Here is an 18329-nt window from a genome sequence, read left to right as displayed (position 1 = left end):
AGGAATGGCAAAGCAAGTAAGACCAACTAAAACTAAAGTTCATCACCAAAGAAATCTGAGGTCGTTCACCCTACAGAACTTGGAAAACACAATGGCATACAAGACCAGCCACTTTCAAGCCCTATCTTTCCCTCGTATTTTCATATTTACATTAGCAATTTTAGGAAGGGAAGTATTGCAGTCTAGGCCCTGCCATTAACCTAATGACTACAAAATGTATTTTGATTCCCATTCTAAAGCCTGATCTGATCATAATGTTGTTTGTGTCACAGTACATCAGAAACCAATGAAGTCTGAATTTATTTTTCTGCTGCTAAGATCACACAACTGATGCAACCCTCCATATTTTTACAGCTATTTACTCACTCACATTCTTCACCACAGAGCCCAATGCCAGTTGTACCTATTCATACTGAACTTGCCTTTTGTACTGCCCTAAGGAAAAAGCTGGCTTTTTAGATATGCTTTTTAAATAATGCTTCTGTAATACTAATAACATACAAATAGTGTAAAGATAGCAGATCTTATACCATGCTTAAAAATGAAACAAAAATGTTGAGGAGCATAGCATAGAAAATTGTATAAAATGGAAGCATGGAGACAACTTATCACACAGTTAAAAATAAATTAAATTAAATCAAATTAAATTTTATCCAGAATTGGTAAATGTCAGAATTGAGAGGTAGAGTGGGATTACAGGAAAAGATGAGATGACCCCTGAAGTTAAAGCATTGTAAAACACAGTCAGAGAGGAAGAGCTGGTTGGAACGATCACTAGATGATGGCATTGAGAAGATTTCGGCCTATTTCAGTTTAATCTGCCCCTGTCTACAGCTCAGGTTCAGAGACAATAAAGGAAGGCTGAAAGCCCATTTGTTCTAATGAAAAATATTCTACTTATCACAAATATTCAGAGCTGAAAAAAGACATCTCCTCGACGTAATGCGAGCATCTCAAAATGGTGAAAGTAAGCATCTACCCAAGGGGACTATGAATGCCAGGTGTATTAAGACAACCAGGGATCATGCCTTCATCAGCAGAAATTGTGGATATAGAGCATACTACAAGACAGATACCCTGATTTAAATCTCAGTAAAACTTCTGAAAAACATTCAAAATATTCACTGACCGCAGACAGTCAGTAGTTCACTTCTAGACCTGATCCACAAAAGATTCCTTACGTGTAGTGTCCTCAAAGGCTATTCTTAAAACTATACCAGAAAAACAAATGTATATGCCTGAACTTTGTTCTCAGCTGTGGCAGGCTTAAAACAAAGAATACAAAACTGAAACTCTCCATTCATTTAACACAATAGAACACACACAGATACTATTAAAAAAAATAAAACCAAAACTAACAATAGCAAAAAACCCAAAACAGCCCAACAACAAAAAAAAACCAAAAATCTGCACAAAATTACCAACAAAATGGTTTACCAGTGTCCAGTTACAAAACACAGTGTATGAAAGTTTATATTTCTTTACCTCCCAGTGAAGTCATCAGGAAATATTTACATATTTGTGTGTGCAATACTTGAGTATTTCTGGCTCAGTAGAAAATGTTATAGGGGAAGTGTTAACCTATTTTAGGTCAATGTAGAAGAAAGCCTTCAACGATTACTAACTAACAAAGCTGGAGGAAAAAAAAAAACCAAAGCACAAAATCAGACAAACCACCACTACCAAGCAGTGTAGTAAGATTTTCCCTATTGCATATAAGATAAATAATACAGGTGAATTCTTAATTTTTAATTTAGATAGCTTTGGACGTGTTTTTATATCACTATAAGTTACATACATCCACTCATAGAGAAAGTACAAACAGGTTCATATGACAGAGAATAGACGGAAATTTATGAATATACTACTCTTTATATAGATGTTAATTATTCCAACATCCATACATAAAAATCTTTGATCTCTGAATGTTCAGCTATAGTTTTCAAGGAAGAAACAAGAATGGGAAGCAGTTTGTAAAAAGGTTGTGCTAGAATTGTGGACTGAGCTTGGTTGAAAAATGATACTGTGTGCATTGCTCAGAATCAAGGTTAAAAGTGAATTAGGAATCCAGGCCCTGAGTAATGAGGGCTTAGCACTTAGAAGAAATGACATGCCCAGTTTCCAGCTCAGAAGTGCCAGCTGACCTGCCAAACTAGCATTCCAGATCTGAAAGGGGGAAATCTGCTCTCCTAGCTACAGACAAGATGTGTACTACTAATTATTGCTCGTAGAGGCTTATGATGAAGTACAGTAGGATAGCTGCCTGGAAGCCAATTCTCAGCCTAGAATTCAGGCAGCCCAGGCGATACATTACTTCTGTGAGACAGATTTACAAGCAACATTCTGAAAGAAAGGTCTTTCACTGAAGGGGCATAGAAAGGGAAATAAGCAGTCTGACCATACTATCTAACATAAACTCTTCATCTGAGCTGTGAAGAGATTTAATACTTGATTATATGGAGGACACTTCCAAAGAAAAAAGCTAGAAAAACAATCCTTCTGCTGACAGAAAAACTAAGATAATGAATACACTGAAGTTGTCCAAGAGGCCCTAGAGTCTAAAATTGTTGATTATATTAGACATCTGTTCATTTCTGACCTCTTCTGTCCTATAAGAATACATGTCAGCAAAGTCTTTACATACTCAAATTAAATATTTGTAGCATTTTTCATTTTTTTTCAAGTTACAGTTCTCTCATCTCTAAATCATTACAAATTAAGACACAGGAAACCCTGAATGTACAAAGTATGCAAATACTGAACCATGAAGTAAAAAAATGTCGTTTATCCTGTGATGTCAGTAATCTTTGTTCAAATTAAAAATAATGCTAAAAATATACCTAAGGTATAATCAGTCCTGTATGAGATGCTCATGTTCCCAGTATTATACACAAGACATGACGCTGGCTGAAGCACTATTATTAAAGAGAGATTAAAACAGCTGTACATTATACGGAAGCACTTTTAAACAGACGGTGCTGGATTACAAGCAGCACTTGACCATTTAAATCACTACAACAACCAGATTTAACCAGCTGGGCCATATTCTCTTAGGCAGTGTCTGTTGACCTCCTCAGTCACAGCTGCTCAGATGAAATTCTCATTAGATAACTTATTTTCAGAAGCCAAAGGACTCTGACTAAATATATCTATTTAGACATGATAAAGTCTCAGTATATATTTCTTTTCCAACAGAGACCACAAGTAGTATAAACAAGGATAACAGACACCTAATATCTGAAGGTATACCACAAAATATTTATGTATTTGACACCAGCAACTCCTAGAACTCAAATTCAGATCGTATAGATGGACCAGAAAGTTGCTGCAAAATTATTAAGAAAGACTTGTTGCTGTATTTGCATGGGGTTTAGAGCAGATGACTGGAATTCTTGAGTTCTTTATTCCACTTACAACTCTACAATTAACTTGATTTATGACCCAATTCCCACAGCTACATAAATGGTCATGGAGCTCCTCCTTATAGAAGATGCTAACATGTACTATTAATTTATTTAATTTATTTAAAGGAGTGAAGCAAGACTTCCAGCCCCACAGATTTTACACAGTATACAGTAAACAGTCCACAGTATACATGTCCTTTCCTCATTACATTCATTAAAGCAATTATATTATGCTATCCATTTGCTAAAAAAATCAGCAGCTGTTTTTCAATTGGAATAAGCAATTTTGTGACAGATCAGGACTTTCTACACAAAGGGCTCCTCAACAGCATTGGCTGCATACCATTTTAAGAAAGGAACTCCATAGAAACCTATTTCAAAAGACACATGTTAAAGAGCATCATGCATGTTACATGTGTGATCAGGCTATTAATTAGGTTGTTTAAAATAGACTATAAGATAGTAAAATATTTTCATAATCTCAGACCTCATTTCTCCAACTGACTGCACTGAGTCAGAGACAGCACCCACAGTCACACGAAAGACCAGAGTCTTAAAATAGTAATTATTTTTAAAATGTTATTTTATTCCAGTCAAACAAGTATGGAGAGTTTACTACTTTTTAATTCAGAGAAACCTCTCAATACTGAAATAAGTATTAAATCTTTCATAAGAATTTGGTATTCCTAGTCCGCACAGAAGTTTGAAACCATTGAACTTCCCAAGTGTAAAATCTTGAAGAATCTCCAATCTTTTTATTAATTATTTTTCTGTGTTATTTTATATGGTATGAGTTAGATGTTCATTGTTTTCTGTAAAATGGAAATGACCCTTTTTCCTACAGAAATTGCTGGATGAATTGAAAAGAACTTAACATGAAGATACAGTCAACTACCTTTGAACTTACAGTCAGACTTTAAAATACTTTTCCAGTATAATGTGGTCTATGAAAGGATTATTTTATAGATCAGAAGTGACCTTTATTATGCAACTGGTGAGAACATACACGATGAAAAGCTCAGACTCAGCGAGAGGGGTCTCTCTGTTCTGCACATGCCTCTCCTAAATCAACTAGTGTATACTAATACAGAGGAAGTGCAGAAAGTTCTTGACAATTCATACAAAAATAAGCTATGAAATGCTTGAATCCTTACAGTAAGATACTACGTTTAAACTTTTTGATGCGTATTTTTATTAGCACACCGTTCAGTATACTCCTGCAAAAGTCTTAGCTGTGGTGTCACTATAATCAACAGCAACTTGTATACTCTCGCAGCAAAATGTGAGCCAAGACCTTTGATTATCATGGAGTGTCAAATGACTGTTACTGGTTGTAAAAAACAGCTTTGCCAAAGCAACATTTAAAATAGTTTTCCTAGCCTAACAGCCAAATTTAAGAAAGCAATTTTTAAAAGAGTGATATTTACAGCTGAAAACAGACAGATGGTAATAAAGAATCTGGGACATTCTCTCTTTTGAGAAGTTTCACCAGCTTCAGAAAGGACACCTATGGAATACATTTATCTATGTGCTGGCATTTAATAATTATGCCAAGAAACTTGAAAGCCCACTTCCATCCCTACATTATTTATCCCATATTTAAACATATCATTGTATCAGTATCAATTTTAATTGAAATCTACATTGCCACATGGAGCCAAGGGATCCTAAAGTGCACTGTTTGAAATGCACCATTGTGACCATACCATGAAACTGAGGAGATAAAATCATTCTGAACTCATTGATATTTCAAAGAAAAAAGGGATCACAAAGTTCTACTGCCTTGTGGTTTTACTATGTTGTTCTTCTTGGGTTATTTTTAATGCCACAAAACAACCCTGGTAAAGTAACTAACAGAATCCAAACAGATGCCTCCACACCTGTTTATCTATTTAAGAGCCTCCTGCTCTCACATCTATCCTGGTTCAAACCCAGGGAAGGTTCTATGAGCTCACAGACTAGAAGATATTGTTGCAGAAGCAACCAAGATTTCATTCTGCTTGACATGAGGAGAGATTTTCATAGTGGACCCTGACCATGTCACACATATAGATAAAATCATTCTCAAATTCTGTTTAGTCCCTATCAAGTCCAAGATCTTAGCAAATTCAATGAAAATATCAGAATAAGGACCAAATACATAACTGCCTTAGATCTGAAAGATTTCTCCTCATTTTTATCTATTTTAACATTTGTACCAATATCTGAGCTGACTGTAAAAAAATTGACTTCTTCACCCGCCACTGTAGATATATTGGTCAGAACTAGGTACCTCTTCACACTTAAAACCGTTCCCATTCTCCTTACCACAGCTGCTGGATCATTAATGTGATGAAAGATGAGAATTTCTAAGGCAAAACAAACCAGCTTATGTTTTATTCATTCCTATTGTTTAAAATAAACATTTATCTTTTAAAAGAAAAATAACAAGTACTATTGAAGAACATCCTTCACAGCTCTATGATCAGTTAAGCGTTCATTATAACCTTTCAAGTAAGAGTTGAGTTTTCACCTAAACCAACATTCTTGCTTTTTCTCACAGAAGACAAACACAATTTAGAAAGATTTAAAAAACTGGCATAATTGCCTAAAATCCCTAATGGATCTCAAAGTACCATTGCCATAGTAACCTGTGAATAACTTTATCCTAGGCCTTGCCAATTATGCAATTTTCTGGCTTTTGATACCCAACACATTCTTTATGCCATAAAAATTGTAGAGTTTGGGGATGGGGAAACCGTATCGGTCTTATCCAACACATACCCTCTTGTTCAGTTCTGGTCATTTCTTCTAGTTTCTTCTGCTTCAGTGTGTCCACCACATCTGCAAGGCTTCCTTTGCGGCGTTCTGGTGTTCCAAAATTAACACTGGTCATTAGCTCACTGCGGTCACGACCTCCTTCGTCAGGCTTGTTTGGTGAGGTAGAGGTATTTCGGAAGGAATATAGGGAACATAACTTATTACTCTCTGATTCCTGCAAAGAAACAATACAATGTGAAAACATAGGCTATTCTTTTATGTCAGAAGGATCTCAAACAGGCAAAAGTTGAAAGCATTATTCATTAGCCTGTAATAGTAACGAGCCTACATGTATCCTCCAGTTTCTAAAATGAGCATTATGATTTTAATTTCTCAGTTTCAGCGCTTGACAAGGCTTTATTTCCCTTAAGGCCAGTACTCTCTCTGTTTCTAACAATCATACTTTGTACCTGAGATACTCCTTATCAAGGATTTTCCTTTTCAGAAACAAGCCACTTCAACACATTTTTCAATTAATGTGTTAAGCTTTTACAGTTTTATGTAGTTCCTTAAGTAAGGGCAATACATGTAGCACTATGAGAGAAAATAGAAGCAAGGACAAATTATTCCTGGATAGATCCTCAGCTAATGGAAAACAACATAAGTTTAAAACTAGAAAAGAAGTGAAACCAGTAATGACGGAGGAGCTAGAAATCTACTTCACAGTTAAATAAATATTATGCTATGTGTCTACTTATGCTTATTCATTGCTCTTTTAATTAAACACTTTTCTTAAAGAACACCAGTTATAATGCTTCTATTATACAAAAGGAGAAGTTACTTTCCAGGCTAACATAGACAAGAATGAGCTAGGAAATGAGTTTATGGAAGAACAAGTCATGTATGCTGATAGGTATTGAGATTATATGTAAAAAAGAAGGCGTTATACAGTCAAAAACACAGAAAGAGAAGTTAAAAGGATTCATGTCCCTTGTTAAGAGTATCTGAGCAATACGCTAATAATTAAAAAAGGCATCAAAAAGCAATGAGTAATGCCAATTCTCCTCAGTTTTGTGGTACCACCCAACAGTCAAGCCCTTCATGAATTTCTTTGGCTCAAATTCCTCATTCTCCCAACCATAGATGCAATATTCACTGCATCTCTGCTTTCACTCTTTCAACTAAAAAGAGCAGAAGTTCTTCAATTTGCCCTCAGAAACTCAACTATGGGAATTTTTCACACATTTCCCTTTTAAAAAATATTATTCTAATTTAATTTTTAATGATACCAGGTTAGGAGCACCAAAAGTGTGGGGTAAAAAAGTATTAAGGACTTCTGTTTATGGTATGCCTAGAAATGTTAGTGTGCATATTTGACGGCATAACACAGATTTTCTTTAAATTTAAAGAGCAAAAGAGTAGTGGCAATATATTTAAGAATTAAGAGATGAATTAATAGTTCTACCAAAAATCCTTTTCTCAATGCATAGTGTTCCCCACAAACAATAATATTCCCACTACTCTATGAGCCAAAAATACCCACCTACATAGTACTGGAGAAACTTGTGTTGGGAAATGTCCCAAGTGAAACAAGGTCTGAAGAAAGATGGGACTAGAAAACATTAACCACTGGCAACAACATCAGACATAAATCTCTACTTGATTCTTGAATGATTAAGAAGTAGCTGTGCAACGTTACAGAAGGAGCAACACTAACAATGAGCAAGTGTGGTAACTAAGGGCTGTGGACTGCATAGGTGGTGGTGGTGACAAATCACTATCAGGAACAGCAGTATATGATCAGCAAAACACTATTATTGCCACTGGAGGAGGAGGAAGGATTTGCTAGTGATGTTGAAAATGTATTTATTCACTAAGGGAGGAAACCAGAGGACGCAATTGCATCCCAGCAGTAGCAGCAGCCCTGTCACAACAGGAGCAGTGACAGAGATTTTGGAAGTGCAGACAGAAGAACATGGAAAAAAACTTTTACCTTCATTTTTTCATCCATCAAATAATTTTTCTTTCATCCATTTGTATTCATTAAAGAATCAAACATCATGAAGGACAACAATAGCTTAGATAGACCAGGTATAGAGCTGAAATTACTTAGTTGCCTTTAGAAAAGGAAGGCTTTCTTATCTTGAATTGTTTCTGAAAACTATTTTGCATTTCTCTTAAAACTTGTTCTAAGTTGCAATGGAGATGAAAAAAGCATCTTCTACTATTTTTCGAATTTAAAACTTGAATTTCTATAAAACATTTCCTCAGTGAAGAATTAATTCTACATAACATGTCATTTTCACCTTTGAAGACTGCAGTATAAGAGCAACTTAATAATTTTAAAGGTGTTTGTTCTCAGGGAAGCAGCATTCTCTTACAGTATGTGAAGCACATCCACCAGGCTCAATGCAGGGTTTTTCAAGGTCTCAGCAAGGAACACTAAACCTATTGTTTAGGCCAGAAACAAGAAGATAAGGCTAATCTGTGGAGCAAGTAGAAACGACTGATTATTCTTTCTCTTGATAATCCATGTTCTCCCTCATCTGGATGCATACATAGTCCAGCACACTGCTCCTCTGCTACTAGTAAGTCTCCAAGTTCTGCCACCAGCAATATATTCATACTTCTTTTTCTTGCCTAAAAGACTGCAATGTCCATAATAAAGATGAGACAAGGTTAAAGTGCATGCAAATGATGTATATTTATGGAATGGAGGCAGAATGACAGCCTTTGGAAGAACGAGGATCTGTCCAACTAATGAGTACTTTTATATGGTCAGTTTTGTGGGTAATAAAAAAGTAGAATAAAAATAGAAGACTAAAAGGTATTCCTAATATTTTTAGTTCTGTTTGGCCCTACAGCTGTAGTACTGGAGTCACTAATCAGCTAATATATTTGCAGTGTATTATCTGAATCAGCATTCTAAGAAACCCAGAAAGAATGACTTTCCGAGTCCCATCTTTTCCTGAAATCCGAAATGGTTAAAAAGAGCGGCTGATTAGCAGGAGAACTGCGCAAACTGAAAGACATTCTAGGGATTAAATGGACAAATGGAAAAACTGCAGACCAGTCCAGTATAAACACCTGATATAATACTAGTAGAACTTGGCTAGAAAAATCGAAATCAGCTGCATGTACAGTTATCAACTAAAAACAAAACCAATTCCCATGCATTCTACAGTTCTATATAAATTTGCAAATAATCTACAAATAAAATATAGCTAAAATGAAATGTTGAAAAGACTTCAGAAGGAATTTTATAGCTACGCAATCAGAATAGATATTTTTATTCCATGTATCTACAGTTGGCAGCTTTCTTTTTCACTCTAACCATACGAACAGGTTATGTTGACCTTACATTCATGGCAAACTAGACAGATCAAAAAACAAATGAGGCAAGGGAAGCATTTCTGTTGTATTTTCTTTAGAAAGGTGACTCAGCTTTATATGACGGGAAGTTGTTACTTCAGCATTTGGTTTGTTGAAAATTAAATAAAGGCCACAGCAAATTGATGAAGGATTTTAATTTGTTTGGTGGACTTTATAATCTTTTGTGGACCAATGCATGTCACGATTGTGTCCCAGCACCTTGCCCACTGCGTGACCAGCAGTGCAGCTATCAAATACAGAATCACAGAATCACACAGAATCGCTCGGTTGGAAAAGACCTCTGAGATCATCATGTCCAACCGCTCCTATCTACCCACTAAACCATATCCTTAAGTACCTCATCTACCTGCTCTTTAAATACATCCAGGGATGGTGACTCCACCACCTCCCTGGGCAGCCTGTTCCAGCTTCTGATGACCCTCTCAGTAAAGAACTTCCTCCTTATCTCTAACCTGAACCTCCCTTGGCACAGCTTGGTGCCGTTTCCCCTTGTTCTATCCTCCATCACCTGGGAGAAGAGACCAGCACCCACCTCTCTACAACCTCCCTTGAGGTAGTTGTAGGTGGTGATGAGGTCTCCCCTCAGCCTTCTCTTCTCCAGGCTAAATAACCCCAGTTCCCTTAGCTGCTCCTCATAAGGCTTGTTCTCCAGACCCCTCACCATCCTTGTGGCTCTTCTCTGAACACGCTCCAGAATCTCAACATCCTTCTTATAGTGAGGAGCCAAGAACTGAACACAGTACTCGAGGTGTGGCCTCACCAGTGCCGAGTACAGGGGGATGATCACCTCCCTGGACCTGCTGGTCACACTGTTTTTAATACAGGCCAAGATGCCGTTGACTTTTCTGGCCAGGTGGGCACAGTGCCTTCTTCATACATCAGATGCAGGCCTGGCTATCAAAATTAATTCACATTAAGACTCACAAGCAGCATGCAGATATGCTCCTAATGTAACTGGAAACACAACCTTATGGCCCAAGTATCCTCTTAAAAGAGACTAGTGGATCATGTGTGTCATCTGAGAGAAGAGGTATATCATCTCTACAAGTTGTTTTTTGGTCTTCTTACTTCAATGCATAAGGTACTCTCACTAGAAAATCCGGAGTTCAGAATGGAAAAGCACTGCCATGCTTCTTATCATAGAATAAGAAAATACGTTAATAGTTAGGAAAGGAGAACCTGGTTCTTTTGAATATGGGAGGATTCAATAATGAAAGAGATTCTATCCTTGAGAAGATTTACAAAGCCACCTTTTACAGAATGAGGAAGCACCAGTTCATTTGTCCTGAAAAGAGATAAGACAGGTATTTTTCATGCTTTTTCCAAGAGCATGGAAGAGGAGTATGGGGAAGGCAAGTGTCCACCCAAGATAAACTCAAATGTTTTAATTTTGCAAAATCAAGTTGAGCAATCCATCAGCACTGATGAAAATTAATTCTCCATGCAAGTCAACTTTTCTCAGCATAACTGATAATACTTAGTAAGAAAATGGGCAAGAGAATATGACTGATAAAAATGTCCACTTAATGTATTTGGACACAATCTGGTGCCCAAATTCATCCAGTAGCTACATAATACACTAGAAAATTGACACATCCCTTACTTCTCAGGCTCAAAATTAATGTATTTAGTTAAAATGGCATTTTAGGTCTAAACTTGACATAATATTTTCCATACATGACAGTCCCTTTGAAAGGTGCATTCTTTGAGGTGTGCTTTTCTCACCAATTTCAGTAAGAAGGAGGAGAAAAAGGGAAATATCTTAAAATAAGATAAAAAGCAAACATTTAATCTATGGACAAAAGATTTAACCCAGAGTATTCTTCTTCATCCAGCACTGGTGAAATTTGGTCACAGTAAACCCTACACAATTTTGATCTTGACTATAGTAGGATTAATTCAATTTCCATTCAAGAAACAGAACATCATCTACATATTAATAAAGTGTCAGTATCAAAATATTATGTCCATCTGAAGCATATTTTACTTCCAATAAGAATGGAGTCCATAGAAAAAAAGAAATTTATGAACAAGTTTGTAAAATTTTGAATTCAGTCCTACTAGAAGTGTTAGGTAAGAGTATTGCTTACTACAGATGCCACAGCAAAGTGGTTTTCTTCTCAGTTTGATCCAAAGTGACACCTGGTGCAGATTGCTCAGGATCCCACCATACCTCTGCTAAACTTATAAAACTATCCTTCCACTCACATGCTAATACTGGATAATTGTGGAGCAGCTGTGTATGCCCATACCAGAATACACAAGGGTATCACACACGGACTTTGCCCACCACGATGGTGGCATTTCCAGACTAGCTCTTAGTAACTGGCAAACAAAATTTCAAGACAGTTTATTACACAAAATTAGGCAAAAATCTGACTGCTTAAGGAACAATGTGTATGATGACTTTACATCTTAACCTTTCTTCTTTGCCTTACTGTGTCAGATATAGAATTGTTTTAAATTGAATAAGTATTTCTTTGCAGAGATGACTGAACCAGAAAATCTTACTGCCCAGCAGCTGAAGACAAAAACTCAGTCTGGACCACTACTCCTGCCACTTACTATTCAGCAAGGACAAAACTTAGTTTATTTTTGAAACACTGTTTTTTACTATTGAGGTAAACAAAGCACATTTTTCCTGTATACTTTTCCTTGTCAGCTCATTAGCACAGACAAAATTTTATTGCAGATCATTCAGCCCACTGTGCTTTGTGTTTTGACAAAATGTCCCTATTATAACAGATTTAATACCTATATATAGCCATTAAAATTTAAGGATTAGGTTCCAAAGTGGACAAAAGGGAGATAAATAAATAAATGCACAAAAGACAGAAAACCAGAAATCAGCAAAGCATGAATACTAAAATACTCCGGGATAGGTGGCCTGTGAATGAAATCACACTTTTACTTACCTGTAAAACCTCCGCTACCCCCTTACTCGTATGTCAGTGACAAAACAACAGTAAGATTTCCAGTGCAATATGGTAAAAGCTCTCCTAGGTCTATCCCTGGCCTTTTCCATGTTAGAGGGGCAGCGCACTTCTTTAACCAATCTCAAGTTTGCTCTGAATATATGTGGTCCAACAACAGTGCCCTCAGCCTCATCAGCTTTCCAGGCTGCCTGCTGTAAACAGTAAGTGTCCTGTTGGCCGTTCCTTTTAGAGTTGCTGTGAATGGCTCGAGTGTAGTTTTGCTAACAGTAGAAACAATTGTGAATAATTACAAACACGGCTTGGTATAAGCAAAGACAGGGACTCTTTGTGACTACATACGTGGTATTTTCTTCATACTCCATACTAATCCCTTTAAAACTGTTACATTAAGATACGTATGGACATCTCAGCATGCCTCTTACTCTGATAAAACTATTTTTAGCATGTTCGTTCCCTAGTTATATTGGTAAAATTCTTCAAAAAGAGAGCTGCTTAGTTTCTGTACAAAGGAAGGAAAATCCCCATACTTTCTTAAATGTTTCTGTTGAAAATGAATTGATCAAATAATAATAATTTTCATGTTAGTGCAATAAAAATAATTTTGTGTATTTAGATTCCTACAGTTTAAGTAGTTCATTTTCACATCAGTGGTCCCACTGGTTTTAACAGGATAAATGAAAGAGTATTGCTGTAAGTGATGTAAGTACTGAAATTTGACCCAGCATTTTTCTTATTGGGTAGCTAATGTTTATAGCAATATCTGCAAACTGAATCATGAGCAACTTGGGTCAACTTTTATGAAGCCCTTTCACTTCCAAAATAGAGCAAACACACACAAAATGACAGCTGTATTGGTGAAAGTTCATAGGCTAAAAACATCCTTGCTCCTTTCTCTGAATAGCCAAAGTACTCAATATCAGGTCTGCATCTGGAGGCTGGGAAGCAACATCTCAGCCTAGGGACTCCATAATCACGAGTGGAGAACTGGCTCAGGACAGGTCTCTCTTTGGGATCCTTGTAAGGGTTAAGGACAGAGCAACAGTCTGGTGAAGTGGATTCTCTGATTGGGAGCCTTAGGTGCGGGGAATGCCCTGGGCTGCAGATTTTAATAAGCAGGCATCGCAATTCCTCTATGGTGGCATTTATTTCATGTAGGGAGGATAGATTCTGTTTCAAAGAGAGAAACTCTCTGAAGGTGAAAAAAAAGGAAAACTTGGGAACTGAAACTGCAGGCTGTACAAAATCAGGGTTAGTTAACAATTTAAGAATAACTATCGACAACTTTGAAAGTTGATGACTGCAATCCTACTCAATAGCCAGAGAGAAAACTGTTTCTGTAAGAGTTCAACTAAAATCACAGGATGAATGGCCAAAAAGAAGTAGAAAGCAAATATTACTAACATAAAATGTGTTAGCTGAATTCCTTATTTCCATGTGGATGAAGTTTTTCTGTTATAAAGGGATATTTATCTGTCTCTGCATTGAATGGGACACATGTAAACACCCCAGGAAAGTTGGATATCCAAAGTGGTTTTGATTCCAAGTACTAGAGGCATGCTGGCACTTGGAACTAGTCTGGAGTTAACATATAATGAAAGCAAATGTTTACAAAATCATTTCCAATCACTACATTAAATAAGGTTTCCTGTTTTGAGGAATTTAATTAAATAGAATTAAGAGAAATTAAAAATCTAATTGATCATTTTCCAATTCTCATCTGATTAAAAAAAAAACTAAGAAAGATTTTATTTAAATCCAAGGCTTGAGAATGACTGCTATGAGTTATTGAGAGAACATAATCTGTAAAGTCTCAGCAAATTACGCTAGTGGAAGGGCAAATGACAAGTAATGGCATAAAACCTCAAGTCTTTAACTCAGCATTTATTCTTATAAAACCTACACTGATTTCACTGCCAAGGTATAGGCTGAATGCAATCTGTAAAAGGCTTGCATTCTGTCTTTTGTATATATCTAAAAACCTCAGGAAGAAACAATACAACAGTAAGCATTAGCTGCAAGTCAAGAAATAATACCCTAAATTAAGAAAAAAAAATTGAGACAGAAAATAACTTTAGTTTAGATCAAAAGCTTAAAAATGAGATGATCTAATAATCAGGCATGCATGATATGAACATGGCCTGATGAATAGGCCACTGTAAGACCAGATACCTGCTTGGAAGAAATAGGCAGGGACCTTTTGTCTGGTGTGAAATACAACCCCTTAATTGCAGAGATCCCTTCATTCTCAGTTGTTGGAGCAGACCAAATGAATCCAGGTACACCAGCTTTTGGGTAGAGAAATTTCAGAAGGTTAAAGTTTTTCAACTATGTGACTTCAACCCTTCTCTTTACAAATGAGCAAATCTCAGGAAAATGTTGACAGGCTTTTTGTTCCATTGCAGAACAGAAAATCACCTCAAAATTGTTAAATACAACGACAATAATTTCTATATGGCAATCAGCTCACCCACAAATTATATGCATAAACTCACGTATGCTTTTTTACGATTTAGATGCTAAGGATTTCCTTAACTATCCAAATATCATATGTCCTAACTGCCTGTGTTCAGGTTTGGGGTTATAACAACAATATCGAGGCTGTTTTGCCTTGGTCCCTGGCTAAATCCTCTTATTATGAAAAAAGTAATGGACAGCTATCTACAGAATGAGTATTTATACTTACATTTTCATCTAAACTGAAACTGAAGATGCATTGTGATCAGTCCCAGTTGATTAGCACTGTTTCCCTTCTGGGTAAATAAAGACACATACTTGGTGATATATGCTTGTCAGAAGCTGCCAAATAAAACAAGGATTGCGTGGCTTGGATATTCCAGACCACTTTGTATATATCCAGCTTCCTCCTATTAGGTCATCTTAGTTGTCTAACTTATAACTAGATCTATTGTAAAAATCAAAATAAAATTTGGATTTTTGTTTTTAGCAATACCAAATGCGCATGGAAATCCTTCTCTATACATGACATGTATTACATGCTTTACGTTTCCCTTTTAGCATTTGCAGAGGAATGCATGCCGGAAACCAGCCTACTGCATCGAGTACTTGGATTTCTTTGAAGTAAACACTGATTAAACATTTGGAAGATTGAAATAAAAACAAGACATTTATGAGACATAAAGGTATAACATAAAACTGTTGTGAATTACAATAACATTGGCTGAATCCCAGAACAGATAATCCTTATGAACATGCAGGAATTTTGTAAACCTTATATGAATGTCAGTGATACAATACATTAGGATATTCGTATTACACTTGGTGCTGTGTAAGTCTCAGTCTTTGGATTTTTCATGGCCTCAAAGATTAAAGTAAATACATGTATTATCTTTCCTTACTCCATAAAGACATTTTATGTACACATTTTTATTATGCTGAAAAAAGATACCAAAGTCTGTTTTCTCTTGAGCTGTCAAAGTACAAAAGAAAAGCAAAAAAAGTCCTTGCACAGATGTAGTAAAGTGCTGGATTTTATCTTTTGGCAGGTGCTCAATATGCAGCCCACATAATCACAAGTTAATGACTGGAGTGTGTTAATCAGCATGCATACCTGATTCCTACTTGCCCAAGGAAAAAAAAAATTAACAATTTAGAGCATGTTAATGCTTCTACTCTTGAAAAAATTCATGTCAATTTGCAGAAGTGAATTAAAAACTTTTCAGGAATTGCTTTATAAAAATAGGAAACATTAAAATAAAAGAAAGAAATAAAATGACTGGGTTTAGATGAACATTAACTACAAGTCTTTTGCGAAGAATTCAGGTGATGAGTAATTCTCTTTAAATGTGGTTCACCCTGGAATATAGAGAAAGGTTTAAAATAGACTGTGCATTTGTAAAAAAAATTGTACTGTGTCAAAGTGAAAATAATACAAGTGTAACTGGCCTGTCAAAAAGAACAACTGTTTGATTCTTCTTCAAATAAAGTCAAGTTTGTATTTCACCACCTCCATTAAGCATATTATCCTGCACACTTTTAGGGAATTTTAAAATTATTTTTCATACAAAATGTAAGCATCTTTTTATGCGAAAGCTAGTAAAACTAAAAACCCTGATCTTTCAAACCTTTAGGCATGTGCTTAATATAATAGTTGCTGGTAGTCCTAATAAAGTCAGGTTAAGCACATACGCGAATGCTTTTTGAATCAAAACAATGTGCTTGAAAAAAAAATATTTCTATCTTTTCCACAATATATTGTTTGTAGAAGTCTATTTTATGGAAAAATAAAATGTCATATCATCTGTCTCTAGGTTCAGCCAAAACTCTGTACCCATGCAATTACATATGAAGGTATTTATCTCTGTAGTTAGATAAAAAATTCAATGCACTTCCTAGCATGCAGAAATAATACCACAAGTACAGTAGAATTGCTTTCAATCATGACAAAACTCAAATATGTACATGTAAATAGGAGCTGCATGAGCAATTTTGCAGATACAGAATTGCCAGAGTTTAGGGCATTTATATTTGATGCATTTTATATGCTCATATCCAGTCTGTAAATGAACTAAAAATAAAATTTCAAAACATGTAATTGTATCTATAACTTTTGAGAATTTGAAGCCATGAATTTATATAACAACAAATTCACAGTGTATAGCATGTGTAAACATTTTTCAATGATCTTTCCTAAAAACCTGACTTTATTTTCTTTAAAGGGAGGAACTTTCAACATGAGAAGTTAATAACAATGAGCAGACGGAAAGACAGGATTGAGCTTTTTTATGTAAAATCAGCGAGCACTAAAACATTGAGACCTTCAGGATACCACCTATTTCTGCCTTTCTGATACCAGTGGTTTTGATAAAGCTATATAAAGTTAAATTTACTAAGTGGTGATTTTAAATTATTTTAAAAGGAACAAATACATGTGGCATTAAGAGATCGTCACTTTTCCTGCTGCATATTCAAGTTTGCTATCAGTACTGCTGTACATACCAGCAGAGTGGACAGGTAGGAAGCCTTTTACTCTTTTGGCAAGAAGTCAGCAAAAGACAGAGACTTGACATAATTATGAAATATATGTCAATGGATTTTATCACAAACAGCAGCGAGACACATTTCATTTCTAAATCTAAGGGGTCTCTGAATGATGTTACAAAACGTATAGGGAAACGTAGCATATATTTGGAGGTAATTAACTTGTATTTGCATATGTATATGTGTTTGGTTTTCTTCAGTCACAGGGAAATATCACCCATCCTTTAGACTTGACTTGCTGCTGTGGTTCCCTGTAACTCATCATTCTCACTGCATCATTCCAATAGAACAGTAGAGCGGAGAGATGTGGATGCCCTCACTCTGCGCATCCACACACTGACTGTGTACCCCCTATGGTGATCGACAGGAGAGGAACATCAGTGGGAAGAGTACAGTGACCATCACAGTGACACATCACGTATAGGGATCAGCACAGTGCCTGCAAGTGCTTCACAAACACTGTTACCAGATTATTATATTGGGATTTGGGATGGGAACAGAATTTGCCTCTTTCTTCTTTTTAGTGTTACGGGGCGGAATTCTGTGATTTGGAGAAAAAAATCCAGATTTCTTTAGATTAAAGCTGCTCAAATTTATTGTTCACAAGGCCCACATCTAGCCTTTACAGTCAGGGTAATACACCATCCCATTCCTCAGAGAGGATTAGGCCACTTGTCCGTCTAATTTTTTATCTTGTTGGCACTGCTGTCTCCAGATACTTCAGAGCAAAATTTAAAAAACCTTCATAATTTACCTCACAAGCTGTGTAGGGCTCTGTAAGATGGTGGGGACCATTCCTGGTTCCCCAGAGAACAAACCACAAATTATGATGCTCCATTTCTTTACATATTTACTGGTA

General features: G+C 36.1%; 1 protein-coding gene across 1 annotated transcript in view; it reads right to left on the bottom strand.

Moving 5' to 3' along the window:
• The window catches only part of SOX6 (SRY (sex determining region Y)-box 6), a gene marked incomplete at its 3' end in the record, with an annotated part of 84859 nt that overhangs the window by 62498 nt on the left and 4032 nt on the right, over window positions 1-18329 (bottom strand). The window contains exon 2 of the mRNA XM_010183400.1: window positions 6168-6378. Within this exon, the coding sequence (XP_010181702.1) occupies window positions 6168-6378 (211 nt within the window). The remainder of the gene's footprint in view (window positions 1-6167; window positions 6379-18329) is intronic.

This window comes from Mesitornis unicolor, unplaced genomic scaffold (assembly GCF_000695765.1).
Source record: "Mesitornis unicolor isolate BGI_N332 unplaced genomic scaffold, ASM69576v1 scaffold18994, whole genome shotgun sequence".
In the NCBI taxonomy this organism is placed as follows: domain Eukaryota; kingdom Metazoa; phylum Chordata; class Aves; order Mesitornithiformes; family Mesitornithidae; genus Mesitornis; species Mesitornis unicolor.
Note: the sequence above shows the minus strand (reverse complement) of the source record. Positions and strands in the feature narration are given on the sequence as shown.